This window comes from Haliaeetus albicilla, chromosome 5, assembly GCF_947461875.1.
Source record: "Haliaeetus albicilla chromosome 5, bHalAlb1.1, whole genome shotgun sequence".
Lineage (NCBI taxonomy): Eukaryota > Metazoa > Chordata > Aves > Accipitriformes > Accipitridae > Haliaeetus > Haliaeetus albicilla.
Window position 1 is genome coordinate 49,824,784 of NC_091487.1, and position 22,242 is coordinate 49,847,025.

The 22,242-nt window shown below is 45.3% G+C and overlaps 1 protein-coding gene across 2 annotated transcripts in view; it reads left to right on the plus strand.

Moving 5' to 3' along the window:
* The first annotated feature begins 7,644 nt into the window (after positions 1-7,644).
* PAMR1 (peptidase domain containing associated with muscle regeneration 1) overlaps positions 7,645-22,242 on the plus strand; it is a 58,366-nt gene continuing 43,768 nt past the window's right edge. The window contains exons 1-3 of one of the 2 annotated variants that reach the window (XM_069784701.1): positions 7,645-7,881; positions 19,787-19,963; positions 20,721-20,849. In XM_069784701.1, coding sequence (XP_069640802.1) covers positions 7,809-7,881; positions 19,787-19,963; positions 20,721-20,849 — 379 coding nt within the window. In that variant the 5' untranslated portion in view covers positions 7,645-7,808. The remainder of the gene's footprint in view (positions 7,882-19,786; positions 19,964-20,720; positions 20,850-22,242) is intronic. The other variant, XM_069784702.1, reaches the window with a different exon arrangement.

The window sequence follows — 22,242 nt, forward strand, 5'->3', positions numbered from 1 at the left end:
AGTCTTTGCTAGGTCAGAGCTTAAAATACCATTGCTATCAGTACTATATGGTATCTTCATGGATATTTCAGAGGTCTTATGAGCTATACAAGGTTTTCCATTAACCTGAATGAACTTTTTAGCTCATGTTTGTTGTGCATAGTGTCTCTTTCCTTGATTAACAGCTTATAAATCTTCTAAATCTCCCCAGCTTATATACCTATAAGTAACAGAATTATACTAAGATGCATTTTTTTTGTGGCATTAGATGCACCAAGGGGGATTTCCTGTTATTAACATATCCTACTACTCACTGAGCATGCATTCCTGAAAAGTGCGACAGTTAGTGATTTGACAGATAGCAAAACAAATTTTCCCATGGGAATTAATGTAAGGGCGGTGGGTGGGATCTGTGCTTCAGAATTACACACAGTTTAAATACTGAGAGACAGTATGTTACAACATACAATCTTTCTGATTTGTATCCCAATATCACTGCCTAAAAAATAATAAAAGCAAAATTATTAGGACACCCCCCCCCCCCCCCCATGTTTTTAAGTGAAACATCAATAGTGGTCTGGCATGCCAGAGGTCAAAGATGACAAGGATGACATGCAAAATAAATATGTGGAAACAGGATCATCAAGACTGTCAAGTGCCACATCAATGTCTGATAGGGACAGGAAGAGGTGGACAAGATGGTACTTTTCAGCAACTTGCTTTTCAGCACCTGGTTTTGCACTAGTTGAAGAAGCTGATGACTTTTTTTTTTAATAAAATTGAAGACATGACTGCATATTGGCCTGAGATTTTGATCAGTATATCTTTTTATATCGAGATCAAATTTTGCAATGCCCTGGTGACCTTGTCCAATTGTTCTCGGAATTGACTACTGCTCTGAAAGATCTCAGCCACTTCATTCATTAGTTTGAGCAATCTTGCTCTCTCTTTCTGAATCATTATATTTTTATTGTCTTTGTCATCTTTCTCAGGTCCCCCCCTTTTTGTCAAGGTCAGTCAAGTCAATCAAGGGAGAAGGACAGAAAAACTGGGAAATGATCAGCATAAGAGGGTGTTAAATGATGGCTGGCAGAACTCCCAAAAGATGCATCGGGAAGATACATGGCATGGTACTGTACATTTCCTGATTATTTACTTGTATGACATGTAGGACAACTATATAAAAGGTGAATAATTTCATTACTCCTTTTAATTAGAATTTCACAGTTGTTCCTAACTAGACTTTTTCACAGAACATTCACAAGGACATTTTGGCAAATTTGACCTACAGGGACAGAGAAAGTAAGCCTTAATTTCAGTTTTTTATGGGGATCAATGAAAGGGGAAAAGGAGATCACAAAACCCCTGCAGTTCAAACTAAGCTCTTAATTTGTTAGACAGCACTGCTCAAGTCTTACATCACCCCATTATCTAACTACAATAAGGTTACAGCTCATGTGAATCACATTTCCAGAAGTGCTATACTTTTACATTTCCAGTTTGGAAAACCAGGCATTCAGCACCTCTAAAAAGCTGACCTTCCACCAGTTACTTCCAACATACATTTTTCTGACCTTTATTTCATGCACACATTCATCTGGCTGGACTTCATGATGCAGTGCTAGGCTGGCCTTCTAGGTGGAGCATGGTTAGGTTTCTGTCTCAAAAATCATATTCTCTTCTTGGCTTCCATGCTGACTCATATGTACCCAAGACCATAAATCATAAGCCCAACTTAAATATAAGCAAAACAGTTGCTATTTTTCTGTGTCTCTGTTGTTTTGGTGATCAGTTTGAATCTGCTATACAGACTAAAAGTTTTATTCATTAATGTAGGTGCCTTATTTATTAACCTACAAAGTAAAAATGTATATCACAAGAATGACTGAATCTACAGGTTGTTCATGTCCATGTAGGGAAATATGTAATTGCAGCCCTTTTTTGTTACCCCTTTAGACTGTAATATCAGTGTCTGCCTGATTGTTAAGTAGGCTTGACTACTGGCTACTTTTAATTTCAAACCAAATCTTCCACCTGTTTCTTTTCTCACACGTTGCTATGGTGAAGATCATCATAGACTGTATAGAGAAGTGAAACACAGAAGGATCACTGAAAAAAACATCCAGACAGATTAAGACATGAATTAACAATTGAAAAAAGCTTGTTAGGTGCCATTAAGAGGTCATATTTTTCTGGCCATATTTTGCTGATCACCTGCCCAGAAATGTATTTGGAATCACAAACTTTAAACTACCTCGATTTTCCTGAAAAAATCTTTTTAACAAATACAAGCATTACCACTGTCATTACAAGTCCCATTAGGTCAGGGGCTGTAATGTGTGCTGGCACTACAGCTCCTAGCTCTTTTGGCTTCTCCCATTCTCACCGGTTTAGCTTTCTTGGACTGTGATGCTTCAGTCACTGAGGATTAACATCCCACACAGAGATGGGAATAGTTTGTGGAGTTCAGGCCAGAAAAAGCCGCACAGAAGAGTGCCCTTGCCTGTAGGTGCCTGTGTAGGTAGGCTGCCGCAATTCTACTGTGGTTCATAAATGCTGGATATTGCATTGCACACATTTGGCAGAACTCAAAGCCCAAAGGGCAAAGTATATTCTTAATACTCCTAGAAACTTATAAAATGTTCCTCAGATGTTACAGTAAGGTCTGGGATTTCTTTTAAAAGCTGCATTTTAAAGGCAAACACTTTGTAATCTCGCCTCTAAAAGGACCTCCTTATTTGACAATAATGCTTTGAGGGGAGGAATAAAACATTTGTGCTAATCTTTCATTAACTGCTCCTGCTGCTACTATTAAAGCTCCAGGTCTCAGTTTCATTTGAACTTTGTTTTTCCTCTGAGATACAAGCCTTTTCCAGCCTCTCGATGGGTCCATTTTCTTTTACAATGTCTTTCAAATGGTTTCTTCAGATTTTGTTTGAGTGGGATGGGTATTATTGGGCAGTCACTAAAGTTCAAGACCTAACTCCACCAACCCTGCTGAGAGCATGTTTGAGCTCTGATGATTCAAACTCTTTCTTTGGCAGAAGACTCCACTAGTTTCAGTGGGAATCTTGCCTGTGAGAAGAGAGAGAAATGGGCTCCAAATGTTCTTTTAAGAACGATGTCCTGTGAAGGCATCCAATCTGTAGTAGCGTAAATGACTAACATCATTGAAAATCACAGATTTCCTTCCAGCAGAACCTCTGGAGCTTTGGAAGACCATCAGGGCCATTTGGGATGGAATCATCTGAGCAGAAATCACAAAAGAATAAAGTTTTCTGGTAATGTTCCAGTAACAGAAACAAGAGATTTCAGTAGTTTGTGAAAATTGCGGGAAATAAAAAGTTCACTAAAATTTCAAAGACTGAAAAAAGTCCTTCTGGCTCTGAGACAGTGATTTTATTTCAAGCCCAAACTGATTTTATTCAGAACTATACATTCATCCCTAGTTATTCTTCACTGAGTCCTCCCAAGCAGGACAGTCCACTGCTTCCAGTACCAAATGGGGGTGAAGTTACTGTATTCTGCGTACTGTGTTACTGAAGTACTGTGAAGTTCTTGATCCATCACTGCTTCAGGATATGAGCCTCAGCTCATCTCCCTGCATGTCAGTTTTTCCCCATATTAAAATGGTGGTGTTCTTTCTGTTCTTGCAGATTGGACCACACAGTGTTTTCATGTCTCAGATTTGATGGCGGATTATTAGAAGTACAAGCTAGCGGTATTAATTATTCACTCAGTGGTCAATTATTAATTACCAAAGGGCTTGTTTTACTCTAGGTTGAAATGGATTGCTAGGTACTTTAAAATTACTATTAATATATAGCTATCAATTTTTGCAGCACTCTGTTTTACAATTCAGTTTCGGTGGAATGTAATTTTCAAACCTCTACTCTTAAGTATGTTCAGCAATAGGGCAGATGCAAACATTGCAGCCAAATGCTACAGTGAGATTCCTCAGCAGCACAGACACATGGTTAAGAGCTTTTAGCTTTCTTTCATGGAGGATTACACACAGTCTGAAATATTTGGCCGGTGTGATCTGCCTGGTTTGGTCCCTGCCTCTTAATGGGAATGCAAGAAGTGCATTCAGGCGCACTGTGTAAGTTGCCCAGAGTCATTCCTGGGGCCATGTGCGAATCTGTGGGATCATGGCTGAATTCACTTCTTTGGCTGCTGAGCCATTCTCTAAAGAGGCAGTGGATCCACCAACTAAACTGATTTTGCAAGGTGCCAAGCTAAGTTAAGCACTGTAGAGTAACACTGAGTGCAATTATATTTCCTGGTGGCATAATTACCTTCCCTCAGAGACAAGAAGAACAAAAAGAAGTCAGAGGTCTACCAGTCTTCCCCTCTAGCCCACTCCTCCATAAAACAGAAAGACCACTTTTCTACCCTAAAGCAGAAGGTGTCCCGGCAGAGCTGCTCCTTGCACAGGGCAAAGACGCAACTTCAGCTGCTCCTTTTCTACTGTGTTGAACGTCTCACCACAGGAGCTGGCTCAAATAAACAAATAGTTGTGGCCCTTGTGGGTATGTTTTCCCCAAAGGTTCTGGCCTTTATGAGAAACCTTAGTATTAGGTCCTCTATGTCTGGCCTTAACACTCTGTTTCCCTGTGTCCAGCCTTATTCAGTGCTCTGGGATTTCCCTTCCCTTCACACGCCAAAACCAGATTTGGCTTATGTCCTCATGAGACTCCCCCTCAGAGATACCTAAGCCTCAGATATCTGTAATCCAACTTTCAGTCCTAAAAGGACTTACTAGGTTAAATAATTTAATTGGTTGCTAGAAATAAGGGCTAGGAAACAAACAAAACTTGATTCCACAGACATGAAAATAGTTTGTGTTTCTTTGCAAAGAGGTAAGGGTTCCCTGTTTTCACTGTTTTCATCTGGTTTGGGGGACTTCAGTTTTTTTCCTTAGTTTTTTTCTTCCTGCCACTGACCAGCAATGGCTTGTTAGAGGAACCCAAAGCTGGAATGAGGAAAGAGTTTTGAGCGTATGAGTGAGCGATCAGAAAGTAGCAGGGGGCCACCAAGGCACGGTATCAGGGCTCTGGGGCATGAGGTGCCCATCAAGGGCTCCGAGGGAATGTGGTAGCTGAACCATAATAGGGCCCAGTGGGACTTGGAGAGCTTTGGTAGCCTGGTCCTGAGCTGCCAGGGCACCAGCCAGGATGGCTCACACGCCAGGATCGGTGGAAAAGCTCATCCACTTGTTAGCACTTTGGGTTTCAGATTGCTACAGACCATCGTTACAATTATTCCTGTCACCAGAGAGAGACTTCCACTCGACAGCCTTGGTTTCTTCACCTTTTACAAAAGCTGCGAACATTTTGCCTTTGATGACAGAGGTGGAGAACAGGAGCTACTATGAAATATAGGGCTGTGTGGAAACTAAACTACTCTACGGGTGTCCCCGGCAAGGTGCTGGCAGCAGGGGCAGCAGGGGCCTCTCTGAGGAGAAGACGGGACTGCCCCGTGCCTCACACAGCCAGTTCCAGCCGGTTCCAGCTGGTTCCAGCCAGTTCCAGCCAGTTCCAACGGCCCCACCACAGGGCACAGCCGAGCCCCTCTGCCAGGCTGGTGGCACCTCGGGGAGAGCGTGTTTAAGAAAGGGCAAAAAATGCCAGACAGGCAGAGGAAGAGAGGAAAAAAGTGAGAAACAGATGGAGGAGGGGGAGAAGGAGCTCCAGGCAGAGCAGGGATAACCCTGCAGCCCACAGAGAGCCCGTGCCGGAGCAGATATCCACACCACAGCCCCTGGAGAACCCCATGCCAGAGCAGGTGGATATTTCCTGAAGGACTGCAGCCTGTGGACAGCCCATGCTGGAGCGGGGTAGAAGTGCGAGGAGGAAGGAGCAGCAGAGAGGAGCTGCAGTGGACTGACCCCAAGCCCAGTTCTCCGTCCCCCTGTGCTGCTCAGAGGGGAGGCAGAGGAGTCAGGAGGGAAGGTGTGAAACTTAGTCGGGGAAGGCGGGGGACACAACGTGTTGTTTTACATTTCGTTTTTGTTTCTTACTACCCACAGCTATTTTAATTGGGAATAAATCGAGTCGAGTCTGTTTTGCCTGTGACAGTAGCTGGTAACCACTTTCCCTGTCTTTATCTTCACCCTCTGTCCTGCTGAGAAGGGGGCCCTTAGCCAAGGTTAAGCCAGCACAATTAGTATCTATAGATCATACTGAAATAGTTAAAAAGATGGTGTTTGAGAAGTGGAAACTATATGTTTATTGAATGATCGTTACTGTATTTGCAGTTAGCATCAGTTCCACAGCCATGCAGAAAGTCAAATGGCAGCTAAGTGCAAAATGTCCTTCAAGTACCATGTTATGTTGACATGTTCTGAGTAGCACTATGTGCCGTAATGGTTAAGATCTTGGCATCTCTCTCAGGTCTTCTTATACTAGTATTCTCAATGGTGGGTTTGCATCAGCGTTAAGAGATTTAGAGAAAAAAGACGATCATCTATACTTTGGTATTGTTTTCTATGGAAGGTGCACAAAAACTACAAAGACTGTTCACAGTTAAAAGTCAAGAGTAGACAGACAAGCATAACCTAAAGAGATGTCTGGATAAAGGAATTCACCCCATGAAAGACCACCTGAAGGTGTAATGGATTTTCCACTGCAGTAAACTACTCAAGGTTTCCATTGGCTACTGCTCTGAAATTTTTGAGGTTGCTCAACATGCCTAAGAGCTTTACAAACAGCTGTAGGTATTTGTTAAAGCTTTTTGAGATACTTGAGTTTCTACTAAGCAAATGCCAATATTTCAATTCTTCCCCCTCACAATATATGTAGATTTTGAAAACTTGCTACAGAAATGAAATTGAGAACGTCTGATTTAGAAATATGAAATGTTTCCTTTGGATAGTATTGAAAAATTGTGCAAGAAAAATATTAGAAAAAAAAAGTATGCTGCTATGAAACATGGGCTGAAGACCAGATAAAATCAGTAGCATGTGCTAATAGAAAAGTCAAAACAAAATATGACACAAAGATAAAAACCAAATTAAATGGTCTCCTTTGTTTGGATTGAACATTTCCTCAATATCAACATGTTCCGACAAAACATTTCAATTTTGCCAAAATTGCATTTCCTGGCAGAAATGGACTCCGTAAAAAGGTTTTGACTAGCTCGAGTGCATGTATGCCAAGTGATTCCTTTTGTGTTTTGTGGTTTTCATTCACTGTGGAGTGAACTCTTAGTGAGCCTCATTCATTCATCTGCCCCACCATAAAAATGCACGGCTATTTTAAGCACGTCGTAAAGTGGAACATGTCACTTGGCCAGGCTGCCCAGTGACAAGAGCGCGGGCCAGGAATCCCTCTCTGCACCCACCCCACGCCCAGCCCCGCAGTTAGGGCCAGCACACCGGGGATGCACCAACCCCTGCAAGCCCAAAGGGAGCACGTACAAAGTGCCTCCTCCTGGAGACATCCGTAACTTCAGCTCACCCACAGCAACTGGGATGACTCATATAGATATTCGCATTTCTGCTTCTTACCCCTTTACAATATCTTTCTTTCGGAGATGAAAATCGCTATCTCGGAGCTGAGCACTGAGCCAATAAACCCATCACAAAAGGGATCGGCTGCCAGAGTCCAGAAAGGGTTAAGGCAGCAGTTGGAGAGGTTTGGGGTGACGTCGTACTTCTGGACGCCTGAGAAGTCTCTTGAAGGTAGTTCCCCTCTGGTGAGGATGGGAGCGAGCTGAGGTCTGAAATCCGAGATCCCTCGCAGCCCGGAGCTGGTGAGGTCCCAGTAAAAGCTGTTTGCCTGCTTTCCCTTCCCGAGCAGTCACACCGCTGCACTGGCCTGGGCAGTATGGAGCGAGCTCCCTGGACACATGTAGGACTCACTCTCCTCCAGCTCCTGCTCATCTCCTGCTTGCCGAGAGGTACCGTAAGTGAGCGTGTGCATTCCCGGCACGGCCGAATGAGTCCCTTTCCTTCAGTGTGGTCAGAGGGGTTTGATCTCATGCACTGTCATGGGAAGTAGAGAGATCTGCAGGGATGGTAATAATAGAAAGAAGGGGCTCCGCTTTATTTATTTTTTCCTTGCTGGCATGAAGTGTGTGTGGTGGGAGGTTTGCCCAGGGATGATTTCCATGCAAACTTTATAGCCTTAAAGAGAAACAACTGACTGGATTTGTTTGCCAATGGCCATCAAGAAAAGGGTATGCAATCACTTTGCTTACTACTGCTTTATTTTCTCAACACTCAGTGCTAAGGAAATGATGATAAAAAGAGGCATTTAAGTCTCTGAATTGTAAAGCGTTATTTGTTTAGTTTGGCAAGACAGAGACTTTCCTCTCCAGCCCCAACACCAAGAATGAAGGCAAGGGAGGGAAAAAGTGAAGGAAAAAAAGAAAACAAAAGCCACACATTGTTTCCGATCTGGGCTTTAGTTCTGCCAATATTATTCTTTCAAAGGGGAAGCCTCGTTAAAGCAGAATGATCTTTTTTATACTCAAGCCTTGCTCCAGTTTATGCTGAACCAGCATGTATGGTTTCTTCTTGATAAGGTTAAGCAAAGAGCATTTGCTGTTGAGTGCAAATTTGCTCTTGTTACGGCCGCAAACGTGGGCTGTTTACACCTGGAAGTGGCTGGAGCTGCTTGCAGCAGCTAGCTGTCAGCGTTGCAGGCTGCTTTCTCGGGAGCTGCAGCCCTTAGGACTGGGAGGTGAGGTGCCCCCACATCACACACCCTTCAAGCTGCCGCAGACTGCGGCACTGCCGGCAAGGTAATCTCCCCCTCTTACCGGGGGAGCTGTCAGGTATGCAGCCGTGCTGATGGCGATGGCTATAAATAACGGTTGTCAAGGCCAGCGCTTCAGAGCCCGCCTCTCCAGGGGCAGCGGCAGAGGGTCTGCCCCTGCAGCGCCCTTCCCCGCCAGCCCCTCGGGGCCCAGGGTGCAGGTGGTGACCAGGGACATCTCCCCGCCAGGCCGGCCACCAGTGCCCGGGGGACTGACCTCCTGCCAAAGTTTCCCCCCCCGGGGCACAAGCACGGAGAGCGTCTCCGCACCTCCGTCCCACGTGCGCCAAGATGTCCCCACGGCAGCCCGTCCCTCAGCCAGGTGCCACCTCGCACGCTGGCCAGGAGAGGTGGCTCTGCAGCACGTGCCGGAGTGGCACAGGAATAGCCCCGCCGGTGGCACCGGGCTTGGTGGGCAACGAATCTCTCCTGCCACGGAGGCAGCAGGTCTCTCTCGGGGCAAGAGAGAGACCACTGGGCTGCTGGGGGCCCCCTCGGCAGCAGTGATGAGGGGAGGTGGGAGGAAGGACAACAGGCAACAGGCCGCGAGGGCCGTGGGGCCGCGAGCTTGGGAGGGACGACGCCGGTTCCCCCCGACGCCGGCTCCTAACGTGCCAGAAACAGCACAAGAAGGGCCCGTGGGACATGTGGAGGAGAGCCGTGCCCCTCAGCCCCTCTCCTTTCTCACCTTGCCTCCCCTGCCCTGCTGCTGGCGGAGCGGCCGGCGCGGGCGCTCGCCCGGCACACAGCTGGCAGCGTGAGGAGGGGGCCAGGAGCTCCCCTCCGGCAGCGGCAAGAGGGGCACTCGGAGCCGGGGGAGCGGTTCAAAAGCGTGGTGGCCTTAGCATGTCAGGGCAGGTTGGAAAATAGCATTTTGCCTCCTCCCCACAGATGTATCCAATTTTTGTCCGTATTTATCACACCCAGTTGCACAGGGCCTGCCTCGAGAGTTGGGGGCAGGAGTCGGGGAGGGCTGGGAATTGATTTTTGGAATAAACTTGAAGTGCAAGTGACTCATATTTCCTTAAAAATATATGTGTGTTTGTATGTGTTTCTGCCTATCTAAACCCGTCCCAACCTCTCTTCCCCTCCCCCTCCAGCCTCTGTCTAGAGAAGTGGAGGCCAGATGCACTCAGACACATCCAGATGCATTCAATCTTAGCAAATGGGTTACTTCAGTTCACATGTTTAGGTTCCTAGCACGGACAAAGGGAAAGAGACTTGCTTTTTATTTAGGAGAAAAGCTGGGGTTACTCGCTCTCGACCCCAAGGCCTCGAGGGGCTCCCAGGAGTCCCTGCAAGCCTGCCAGTGCCCAGGATTTTGGCTCTCCATCAGCCCAGAGAGAGCCCCCACCACCGCAGGGCCGTGCGGGTGCTGCCGGCAGCACCAGCTCCCATAGGGATGCGGATGCCCCTCTCCCTCCTGCGGGACCACGGACGTGGTGCGGGGGCAAGTGGGGAGGGACGCCACAGGGCAGGGAGGCGAGCTGTCCACGGGGACGGAGGGCTGGCAGCCGGAGGGCATCTGCAGCCCTCGGTGAGGGCTGGGCTACACGCCCCGGGGGAGCTGTAGGGAGTAAAATTTGAGATGGAGGCTCAGGGCTTTGCCGCTGTCTGTGTGGACTGTTTCTACCTGGGTGACGTTAACCGCAAGTAAACTGCCAACGTGTTCCAGGTCTCACACCGTTACAGCAAGCAAGCCCTCAAGACAGGTCCAGCACCACTCCTCCATGTTTATAACACAAGCACGTTCTCATGTTATGTGGTCATGAATTTCGGTACTGCAGCTGCTTCTTCTCCACAGATTTCCAAATATTCTCCCCCATTGCGGAAGTCCGGCTTTGCCCCCCAGACCCCATTAGCAAAGGCTGGGATCTCTCAAACCTCATCGATGCTGTCACTGACTCGAAAGCACTACATTCATTACCTGTTCCTGTTCCTTGTCCTGCAGCGCAGAGATAACAAAATCTCTTCCCGATCACACCGGTACAAATTTTCTGGCCAGAATAAGCTCCTCTGTCCCAGAGAGAAATCAAGGCCTGAAGGGTAATGTTGCAACCACCTTACCCTGGCTATTTTATCCTGTCACAGCCCTTCTCAGTTGAAGACACGAGGCCACAGTGCCGATAATAAGATCACAAATGCCAGCTCATAATTACAGAGAAGAAACCGAAGGAGGGGGAGGGTTAGGGCAGACTTCTTCAGGTTGCTTTAGATGCTAAAAACATCCTGGCTAGTGGCATGGATGGCCTGTAATTTAAATCCAACTATGGCAAAAAGATACAGTAAAAGGAAGCTGTGTGGTGTTTTGAGGGCAAGGGGAAGATGCATGCAGAGGAGATTGAGGTTCAAACTGGAACTGGATCTGAAGTGTGGTGGAGGCACGAACATCTGGTGCAGTTCTCTGGGCCTGTGGGCCAACCAGCCTGTCCCTAGAGGGAAAGGAGGGGATATAAGGGCTTGGTACAAGAAAATGGGAAAGGACCAGAGTTTTGACTGGGGAGGTGTGGAGTACGGCTCTGTTTTGCATGTTACAGCTTACCATGAGGGAAGAAGGGCTGCTGACATGTAGGAAGAAAGGGAACGGGAAGTTTCCGACAGGAATAGCTGCCTGTCAGTCCTCTCTGCAGCAGTGGGTAGAGCAGGCAAGAGGAGGGGCTGCAGGGCATGCAGGTTTATTGAAAGAGGAAAATGGTGGAAATGACACAACCAGTTGGCCACCACAACTGGGGCAATGTTGGGTGAGGGGTAGTGGGATTACTGAGGCTTTAACATGTAGAAAGACCGAGTTGACAGTCCTGTTTTTAGTTAAGACTGGAAACAGAAAACCCTAGAGCTATTTGTGTTAATGCTGGTTTTGCATTAACCCACCATTATAGCGCTTAGATGGGCAAAGTCTAGACCTCACAAATAGGAAGCGCAATTTTTATTTGGCTTTCCTTTTAGTTACACCAAGATACTTGATTTTTGTCACGGGCAAAGCAGAACAAGGCAGTGCGGAGAGAGATACAAGCTTTGGAAGTCACATGGGAAAACCTGTTAAGGACCCAATGGAGACCTCAAAAATAATTTTTTTATTGAACTAATGATTCTTCCCTCCTTGGAGCAGAGGTGTTGGGAGTTTATGATTTGTTTGTCATAGCCTAGTTAAGAATAGAAGCTTACAAATGTAAAAAAGGCACTATTGTAGGAGCACAGTGAAGCAAACCTATGGCCTATCAGGAACAACTTCAGGACTATTTATGTCTGAATTTATAGCTACTAAACACTACATGACAACAGGGACCCTGGAACAGAGACCCTCCTATTTGAAAACATTAGGCAGACCCCAATTCCTGAATCAAAGGAGAATGTGCATTAGCCTTTTTTTTCTATGTGAAACATAATCATCTGAATTGTTAAAAAGGTAGAGCTTAAGACAATGGTGGTCTTATCCAGCAGAACACAGTCATACTTATACTAGACAGGTTTTCAATGCATTTCTTAAACAGACTATACTTTCTGTAGTAGTTTAGTCTGCTTTCAACACAATCCTGCATTTGGGACTTAAAAAAGACAGTCGAGTTAATGCACATTTATTAAGTGGACAGATTCAGCTTAGTATAGTAGATTTCCCCCTGTGTTCACTCATTGGCTTTGATTTATATTTTTTTTTAATAGAAATTCTTTCTTTTTTTTTTTCCCCTACTCTTAACTGCTGTGTGAAAGCATACACTAATGGCCAGGAAAGGATACTAGCTGACTCTGTAGGAGAAGCAGTCTCATTATTCAGCAAAGGTCTGCGACCCATAAAGTAAGCACACTGAGTAAAACTAAAACAGGGATGTGTTTTAGCTCCTCTTTTAATTAGCCCAGCTGCTAAAAAGAATAACAGGCACACAATCTCTGAGAGAAGCAAGTGATTTTAGCAACAGCATTATCCCTTTCATCCTCTTAACACATGTATTACAAAAACAGGTATCTTTTGCACAATAGGTTATCCGAGGCAAAAAAAAGTAAGAATAAAGACCTGCACTTTCCTTCATTATTAGTGGTTTGGGGTACACTGTTTTCCGAGAACCCCAGTAAAAGCCTTTTAAAGGGAACCTCTCTCTTCCCTTCCAAGGTCCATTCCTCCATCACAGTGAGCCACAGTTTCACCCAACAAGTTTCTCATTTCCAGCTGACAAATTCTAGATCTCCTGTGTGCTCAGAGCTCTTCTTGTTGTTAATGTTAATGCCCACACACATGATACCTATGGTGTGGGGCCCAGCTTGCACATCTGTGCAATGACAGTAGAGCTGAGTAAGAAAGGAGCAGGATACAACAGTAATAAAAATGAGACAGACCTAAAGAAAATGTTAGCTGTTACTAGGTTTCACCTCTGTTGGAGCTATTTTTTCTTTAAATGAGAAAGCTTCATTCCAGAATTATTACATAGCCAAACATTCCCTAATAAGAGCCTTAAGAAATTGCTCCCTCAAACTCAAACACTTGTTTCTTTGGCAGAAGGCAGTAATTGTTTTTGAGCATCATGCTGAAAAATTAAAATGCAATAAAATTAAAAGGGGAATGTTCTCATCTCTGAAACATGAACTGGTTGAGTAATCACTTTGAAAAAGTTATCTTCTATGGACTCTAATTTTAGAGACATATCTGTTTGTATCTGCTTTTATTTACAATGCACTGTGAATTTGTACAGCACTTTTCAAAGGAATTTGAAATAATACTTCTTTGAGCCTAAGTAGTGTTTTACCAATCTGCTGATGGATAAATTGAGGTGTGGAAGGAGAACTCATCTTTGCAGGATAACAGAATGGACTTATAGGATGGGAAGTTCCATCAGTTCAGACCAAGATATGGATGTCCTTCCTTCCATCTTTCAGGAGTTCTGATAAATACCTATATCCAGCAGGGTCCTAAGGTGCTCTCTCTGTTGGAGGACTGTAGAGCACATTTAGGTTGTAAACTTTTCTCTTTTTTTCCCCAAGGATGGATGGAGATGGCAAACTGGTTTTCTGCTGGATCAGTCCTCTGATCCCTCCGCATAGCAGCTAATGCCAGCACAAAGATAGGGAGTGGGAATGGGAAGTCAAGGAGAGATGGGACGAAAGTGTCCCATCTCAGCAGCAGCGTGGGCTTAAGAGTTTAAAGTGACTGCAGCCTAAAAAAGTAATTCTTTCAAAGTGGAAGACACAAGAGTTAATTGATGTAATCATCAGGCTTGCTTCAATTCACCTTAGTTCTTAGCCATATAATTTCCCCAGCTCTCAGACCTTTGGAACAGAAATCCCCTTTCTATCTAGCAGGGTATCTATGACTGACAAATTCACCATGGCAAAAGACAAGTGTGCTGAAGCTGAATTTTTACCATGATGAGCTGCCTGACCCACCCCTGAGGCAGCAATGTTCTTGTGAATCTGTTTCTGAATCACTAAAGCTTTAAGCCTGACCTAGTAAGATAAACCAAAATTGAAGCTGGTTTACTTGAATATCCCAAGGGGCAAACTGCAGTTGGTTAGAAGCTTGCTAATAGGTGGATCACACTTTGTTTTCACACCCTCAAAGGCTTGCTCACAGGTTCCCCATAAACAACCTCCCTGAAGATGAAAGCTAATAACTCGCTACATTCTCCACCACGGTCTTACATTTCATCCACATCCACATCCCACAGGAGTCTCTCTTCCTCTTTCCTTATTTCTTTTTTCTTTATATGGCTGAAGAACCTTTTGCTATTATTTTAATTTCCTTTGCAAGGTCAAATTCAGCTTGGCTTTTGGCAGTTCTTCCTTTGTCCCTGAGCTCTAAGACATAGCTTGTTTTGATGATCAGAATTTTTTCCATCCCTGATAGGTCTCTGCTTTTCCCTTGAATGAGAGATTTGACTGGGCTCATTGTATATCCCACAGGATTTATCACTATCCTTTCCAACAGACCTTGTCTTGAATAGAACTAGTGCTTTAAGATGGTCTTACTCTTGCAGCTATTTTTTATTACTTGGGCATCCTCTTTGAACTCACTGGCATAAGAATAAGTAACATGTCTCCAGTCTTCAGGGTGAGTGCTAATGCAGCCTTCACTTATCTTCCGAGGAGACTTCTGGCTTTTCAGAAAGGTGCAGTAAAAACTACCCTTTTGGAAGGTTGCATTTCCACTCAATTTCAAACAATATTTCTGTCAAACCTCCATCATGACCCTTCCCAAGTACCAATAAAAGAATTTCTTGTATGGTTTTTATCACCTCATTTTCCGAAGTCCTGCAGTTTGGAACAGGATAGTATTTGAGGTTTAGCGAGGACAGAGATGGCTGAGTCACATGTGTGCCCAGACTATGAGGGTGATAGGAAAAACAGACACACTTGTGTCAGGGAGATGATGACTACATCGCTAACTGTTCAAGCTCCTCTGCTGCACACCAGGCTGCCCAAGCACATTTTGGTCAAGGAAGTCAGCACGTTTTGAAAAGGTGAAGGAAAAATAAGAAGCAAAAAAGGGAATTCTGGGCCAGAGAAAGTGAGGGATGTGGGTGAGCCTGGCAAGTCAAATCAGAGCTGGATTTGCTGCAACTTTGTAAAGGAAGTGAGTGACAGTAGAAGCTTGATAGTCCAGCAGATTAAAACTATTTACCCTTCAAGCTATTGCAGCACCAGGAGTAACCTGCTTCAACTCTTTCCCTTCACTGGCTCCTGTGGGTTCATGATACAGAGGCAGGCAGGCAAGCACCACTTTTAAAACGGCAAACACTGAGACAAGTCAAAATCAAGAGCAAAGGCTGAAAGTCTTGCCTTTGCAGTCTTGAGAAACTGAGGTCCTGTTACTGACAGGAGAAGTCAGTAAGCATTAAACTACTCAGCAAATAGGCTGTGCATTTCATTGGGTCCCAGCTCCTCTGTAGATGGTCTTCATCTGCTTTTCAGCAGCTCAGCTCCCAGTACCAGCTCAGCGGAGGCCAGAGCAGGATCAGTGAGCCCACCCTACCACACGGTCCTGCTGCACATTCTCCTTGCTGCGGCTCATCACCCGCACACAGGTTTTCACAGAGGAAGCTCAGGGTGCACATGAGCAGGGAGGGCTCCCCAAAGTGAGGAGCCCTTGCTCCTCCAAAGCCCCGGCTCAGCACCGGGGAGCACGGGAGGTGGCAGCGTCACCGTGATAAATTGCTGTCACTGTAACTCAGCCCCCAGACTGATGCTGCTAACAGGGAGGACATTGACTGGGAACATCCCCTCCTACTGCTGTCTTACAAAATCCGTCACTGACAGCCTTTAGGATCTGAAATGTGCTATAGGGACTAGGCGGTCTTGCTAGGTGCAGATGTCAGTGAAAAGCACGAACCTGTTGCCATCCAAATGCAGAAACACATGAGAATTACCAGCCACCCTGCATGTGCCTCAGTGCTCATCACCCACCTCACTTGTCCCTGAGGCTAGACTCAAAGCATCTGGTGAAACGTTGTGTTGCGCTCTGCGAGGCTCCTGAGCCGAGCAGGTCTTCCCTCCGACACGTTCCCCAGAGCTTCTCATGCTTTCCCAACACAGCTATTTCTTGCTTGGTTTCCATGGTCTTGAGCTGCTTCCATGTGTGTTGTTTATGCCTGGATTTAATGGGCTTTTCTTCCATCATTAAAACCCCATAAATTAATCCACTGTTTATTTGTCTGTCCAGAGACTTGTTTGTTCTTTTCAGCTAAATATTTTGCATGGGTTGTCAGGCAGCTTCTTCCTGTTTCTCCCAAAATCAGGTCAAGTCACTTCCTGGACTGTGTTTGATGCTGGGAGATGCAGCCACTGCCTGAAAGCCAGACTGCCTGCTTTGGAGGATTATCAAAGTCAGGCCCACAAATCACCCCACAATTATCTCTGCCAAAGCTGGCCAAGGCTTGGCTTCCAGTATTTTACTCAGTCAATAAATCTCCCCCCGCTCTTCTCTGCCTCATTCTCTTCTGTTTGGGGGTAAAAAATGGCCAAGTGTGGGTTTGGGGAGCTGCCAGTGGTTACCATTCCCCAAACGCACACGGGGGAGAGGGGTTATGCCTCTTCCTCCCTGGAGCCCAGGCTGAGCTCAGCAACAGAAACATTCATTACACACGCTAGCAGTTCTGTGCATCTCCCTCTTAAATTTCTGAGGGAAAGGTTTCCTTTGCCTTTTGTTCAGTAGCCTGGAGTTACTTATGCAAAACAAAAGGGATCCTACCATTACTAAAGAGGTGCATAAAGTCTTCACACAAATTCTTTAAAGAATAGCTTCTACAAAACTTCAGAATAATAGGTTTCATGATTTCTGTGAAGAAAATAATAGAGAGGATCACTTTAAAAAAATCTGAAATCCACAAATTTCCTTGTCAAGGCTATATACATTGCCCAAACTGCAGTACCCAAGAACCTAAAAGGGAATTAAATTGTCAGTAAATCAAAAGACAGTCTATTTTCATTGTCTCAGTTAAGGGCAAGAAGTGAGCAAACAGCATTTCTAGGTGGCAGCAAGTTTATTTTTACAATTCTTTAAGCGCCAAGATCTGCTGCTCCCATCTGAACACTAAATATTACCTTAAACTCAACTTACGCTACAAATACACCCATTTGAGTCACCAAGAATAAGTGTGGCATCTGCTTTTTGGTCCTGTTGTGTACACAAGCTCTACGTATAAAAATAAATACGCATATGCACACACTCTCTCTACACACATACAAATATATGTGTGATATTTTATGGAAGCATAATTTAGGTTGAAAGGGACCTCTGGAGGTCATCTGGTCTAGCCCCTCTCTCAGAGAAGTGCTAACTTGGAAGTTACATGGTGTTGCCTGCAGCCTTATCTCGCCAGGTTTTGAATTCCTGCAAGGACAGAGACATGCCTTTGTCACCCCAGTGCAACTTTGCCTGTGAACATTTGGATCATTTTACAGATAGCAGTTTGTCTTGAGAAATTTATAGCTACAACGCAAATGGATATAGCCATTTTATTAAGAAGCTTTAGCAATCTTGAGAGAAATTAGATTTCTAGCTTGAGTTGGGAAACACAATAATTTGAATGAAGCTTTGCAAAAGCTCCTCAGTGTTGGGTAGTTATTCATTACTCAGACTTTGACGAGTCCTCCTTCAACAAGGAGTGAGACCCCCAGCCCCATACACCACAGAAGCAGCTATTTACAGTCATGTATAGTGAGATGTATCAAACTGAGTGTCAGTTCTAATACGATAATTAGACACGTGTAATCAATTTGCTCTGGAATCTGAATCAGATACAGTTCATAGATAAATGGCTTCCTTAAAAGAGAATAATAGCCATAGGTTGAGAAGTCCCAACTTGGCCCAGTTGATTGACTGCTGTTCTGGGAATTAGAAGGCATGAGTTTAATTCCTGGCTCTGCTATTGTTTTTCTCTGGGACCTTCACCTCCCTTGTGCTTCAGTTTCCCATCTGGAAAAAGGACTTTATAGAGCATGTCAAGATCTACAGTCAAAAGGCTATATGACTGCTAAACACTAAGGTTATTTTGATGCAATAATTTATTACTGGTATTAAAAATTACAGAACCTTATTGAATGACAGAAGCAGATTTCTTTTTCTTTTTGGAATTATTATGGGGGCAGGGAGGGGGAATAGAAAGGTTTCAGCACAAACAGCGACCTGGTTTCCAAACTCGGAGCAGCAGTGGACTCTCTCTGGTTGGTACATCAGGCACAAGGGAAAGGCTCAGTTCTGAGGAGCATGAAGGGCTGAATTTCATTTCCCAGACAAAGGGAAAAAAATGAAGAAACAGTTTGGTGGTCCCTTTTTTATGGAGCCAGTAAATATCATTAGGGGAAAAGATAAGCTTCCAGAAACCAAGCTTCATGAGGCCGTGGAGAATCAAGTGAGGCAGACCAGCAAGGTTCAGTGGTAGGGAGCTCCAGCAGACACGGTAATTAGGTTATGAGGCACAATGAAACAAAAAACAGCAGTGTGAGAAGGGAGCCAAGTACAGGCACGGACGGGACTACTGTGCCTTAGAGATGTATGGCTTGTTGCAATGACAAAGCAGCCCTGTTACTCAGAGTTTGAAACAAAAGGGAAAAGCATGTTACCTAACCACGATGAAAGAAAAAAAAAAAAAAAGAAAAAAAGGGGAGGAGGGAAGGAAGAAGAAAGAGAGAGTCTCATTATGTTTCCTTCATGTCTCATCTTTCTAGTCTGCTCTCTCTCTTTTTAGCATCAAACTCCATGAAAGCAGTCATCGGGTCTGTCAGCTGGTTAGGAGACACGCTGACAGCACGGTGCACTCATTAGATCTCACTTTGTAGAATTTAGACAGCATGCTGGTGGAGAAAGATGGCGTCTGCAATTACTGTGGCAGTCCAGAGTCACAGTCGGAGGTCGTTTCCTAAAAGAGCACTTCCAGCATAGCTGAAATATTGTCATATGAGGTTATGCTAAATAATAAAAAGATATTAATTATGTTACCATATTAGAAATGCCAGACAAAATGAACCTTTAAAAATAATGAAAAATCTTGTTTCCTTTGGCAATGAAGCCGAGTGTAACACTGTGTGCTTCTGAGTGAAAATAGGGAGTGAAACCGGCTAAAACCGAGCCTCAAAATTGGCTTTTCCTGGTGGACACCCTAGTCTTCAAGAGTAGCAAATTGACAAACAGAAATACAACCAAAACATGCTGTTATAGTTTAAATAATCTATACTATATATGAGGCCGTAAATCAGTCACGCAATCTGAAGGAGACTTTCTCATGTGATGTCATCCTCTGAGGTTTTTTTAAACTATTTTTCTCACCACAGAAGTGGGAAAGCCTTGCAGAGAAAAGAATGAACTGAACATATTCCTTCCCTCTGGTCTGTTTGCCTCCTCTAGCTGGCACTGCAAAACTGCCCATGTGTTCTTTAGACACCCAAACTGAGCTGACATTTCGGCTGCATGTTACCATGTAGTTTGGGATTTCCTGGGCTGAAGACCTTGACCAGCCTCATGCCATACATGATCTGACAAATCGCTGAATAATAGATCCTGTCAATCCTCAGCAGGTAATAGATTATTTCCATGTTTCCCCCTTTTTGTTCCCCACTTGCAGAGTACACAGTGATCAATGAAAACTGCCCGGGCGCTGAGTGGAATATCATGTGTCGGGAGTGCTGTGAATATGACCAAATCGAGTGCATTTGCCCAGGACGGAAAGAAAGAGTGGGCTACACCATTCCCTGCTGCAGGAACGAGGAGAACGAGTGTGACTCCTGCTTAATCCACCCAGGTACGTTTAGGGCCACACTGCATTCACACCAGATCTTTAGCCAAGGCATCAGCACGTAATGGTAGCTGCTGGCCAGTGAAACAGTGAGGGCAGGCACATCTCACTGGGTTATGGGATTGCCCCGCATCTCCTCAGGAACTCCCTCTGCCACTCTGCTGACAGCAGCAAGACACTTGGCAAGGTGCCCCTACAGCAGGTAGCATCGCTGCCAGAAAAAAAAACCAACACTCTACCAGCAGTGTTGTCCTCAGGGCATCTTCGGCAGACTAGGGAGCCGCCAAAGGGTGATGTTGCAGCTGGCTTCACACCAGGAATGGTTTGTAGGTTCTCTGGGATGATTTGCCTCCCCAAAGCAAGAAGGGAGAGACAACTTCGAAGTCCGGTTAGCAAGGTGGAGAATGCAAAGTGAAAGGTGAGAGCAGGAGACAGGACCAGGTTAGAAGACATCAGAATCACTTGGGCTGGGCCTGAGCAGCACCAGCATCCACATTCAGACTCCTGAGAGAAGCATTCACAGTCAGAGCAATGAGAGTTAGAGGTTTGGGTGAGTCAGACTGGGAGTTTGGCTCCAAATCTCAGCCTGAGCTGCCTAGGGTTTGGGGGTGGAGGCTGGGTATGGTTCACAGTGGGGAAGCTGTCAGCACCACCGCAGTCACTAACGTCACTGGCGCTTTTTGTGGAAGAGAGAGAGGCTGCTCATCTCCCTTGCAGGACAATCCACCTTGGCTTTCCTCTAATGCAGTGGCTTCTCCTTCAGGCTGTACCATTTTTGAGAACTGCAAGTCCTGCCGCAACGGCTCCTGGGGAGGGACGCTTGATGACTTCTACATCAAGGGGATCTACTGTGCAGAGTGCAGAGCTGGCTGGTATGGAGGGGACTGCATGAGTAAGTGTCCTACACGGGCAGGGAGGCATGTCAGGGGCAGGGAGGCATGTCAGGGACAGGGAGTGGTGGGACAGAGCCAGAGCCATGCCGTGCCTTTGCAGCTATTCGTGTACAGTGACTCTTGCAAAGGGCACAGGCAGGAGAGGACAAACACAACCAGGCAGTAAGCAAATCTGCAGTGGGGTAAACTTCTCTCTCAGTGCTCATCTGCTAGGGATTGGCCCGGGCCCCAAGTCACGGGAGGTTACAGCCCTACTAAACTTCTGGTTTGTGTCGGTTTATTTTAAAACTTTAACTACTGTGACTCTGGAAATCTTCTGTTCTCTGCATTTCTTGGACATACTTCAGCATAACTGATTCCCCAGAGGTCTTCAGCAAAACATAAACATTTACAAGGGCAACAGCTATATCAAAGAGCTTTGCCTCTGTCCTCCTTCAACCCCTGGGCTGCAGAACCAGCCCCGAGGAAGTCCCAGTGCTCCCTCCCTCCTTTGCACAGCTCCAATGCACTCCGAGACAGCTCTGGAAAACAGTATCTTGCAACTGCTAACGGTGCTGTGATGGACCAGGAGTGTTTCAGGCTCTGGTAGCGATATCTGAAGGTTTTTTTTCCTGACAGTGTACAAAAGCTCCTGCCTCTTGGATTTTGCTAAGCTGTTGGTCCCAATGATATCTTTCAATACTGAATTTCATAAGCTAATTGAATACAGTTTAAGACTAGTATTCCCTTTACCAATTTCTCACCCGAGAAGGCATAGCTTTTCACCAGCCCTCTTTCAATCTTTATTGACTGTCTCTTTGTTCACATTTCACTGAAAGGGATGAAAGCAGAGTCTGCTTTTCCTACTCTGTTCTGTCCATTATTCTACACGCCTTAGTCTTGTCTCCTCTTAGTCACTGATTTTAAAGCAACAATTGAACGTGCCTTCCCAACGCAGCTCATGACCATTCAGGAGGTGAAAGCAAACAAAATAAAATCATTGCTTCAAACAGCAGAATACAGGGCACCAACATGTGTCAGCAGCAGGGCTAACTCAACCTGGGTGCTTTGCAAGGTGATGAACTGAGTCCCTTGCAGTTTACAGTGTGATTTCTGATAGCACTTTAAAGTCCTGTTTGCTCTGGGTCGATGCTAGAGCTCCCCTGGCACTTTTTATAAGAGCAGAGCCAAGAAAGAATCATTAGCTCATCTAACCCTCCCTCCCTCTGCCTGAGTATTTCTGTTGCCTACAGTATATTTCAGCCTGCTTGTGTTTTAAAGCAAATACACCCTCACACTGCAGTCTCTTTGGCCATTTTTGCGATACTGAAATTTCGCACAGCTTTGCCTTATAGTGTTTTTCCTATTACTTGCTCTTTTGAGGGAAGCAGCGTGACACTGAGGATGTGGTCT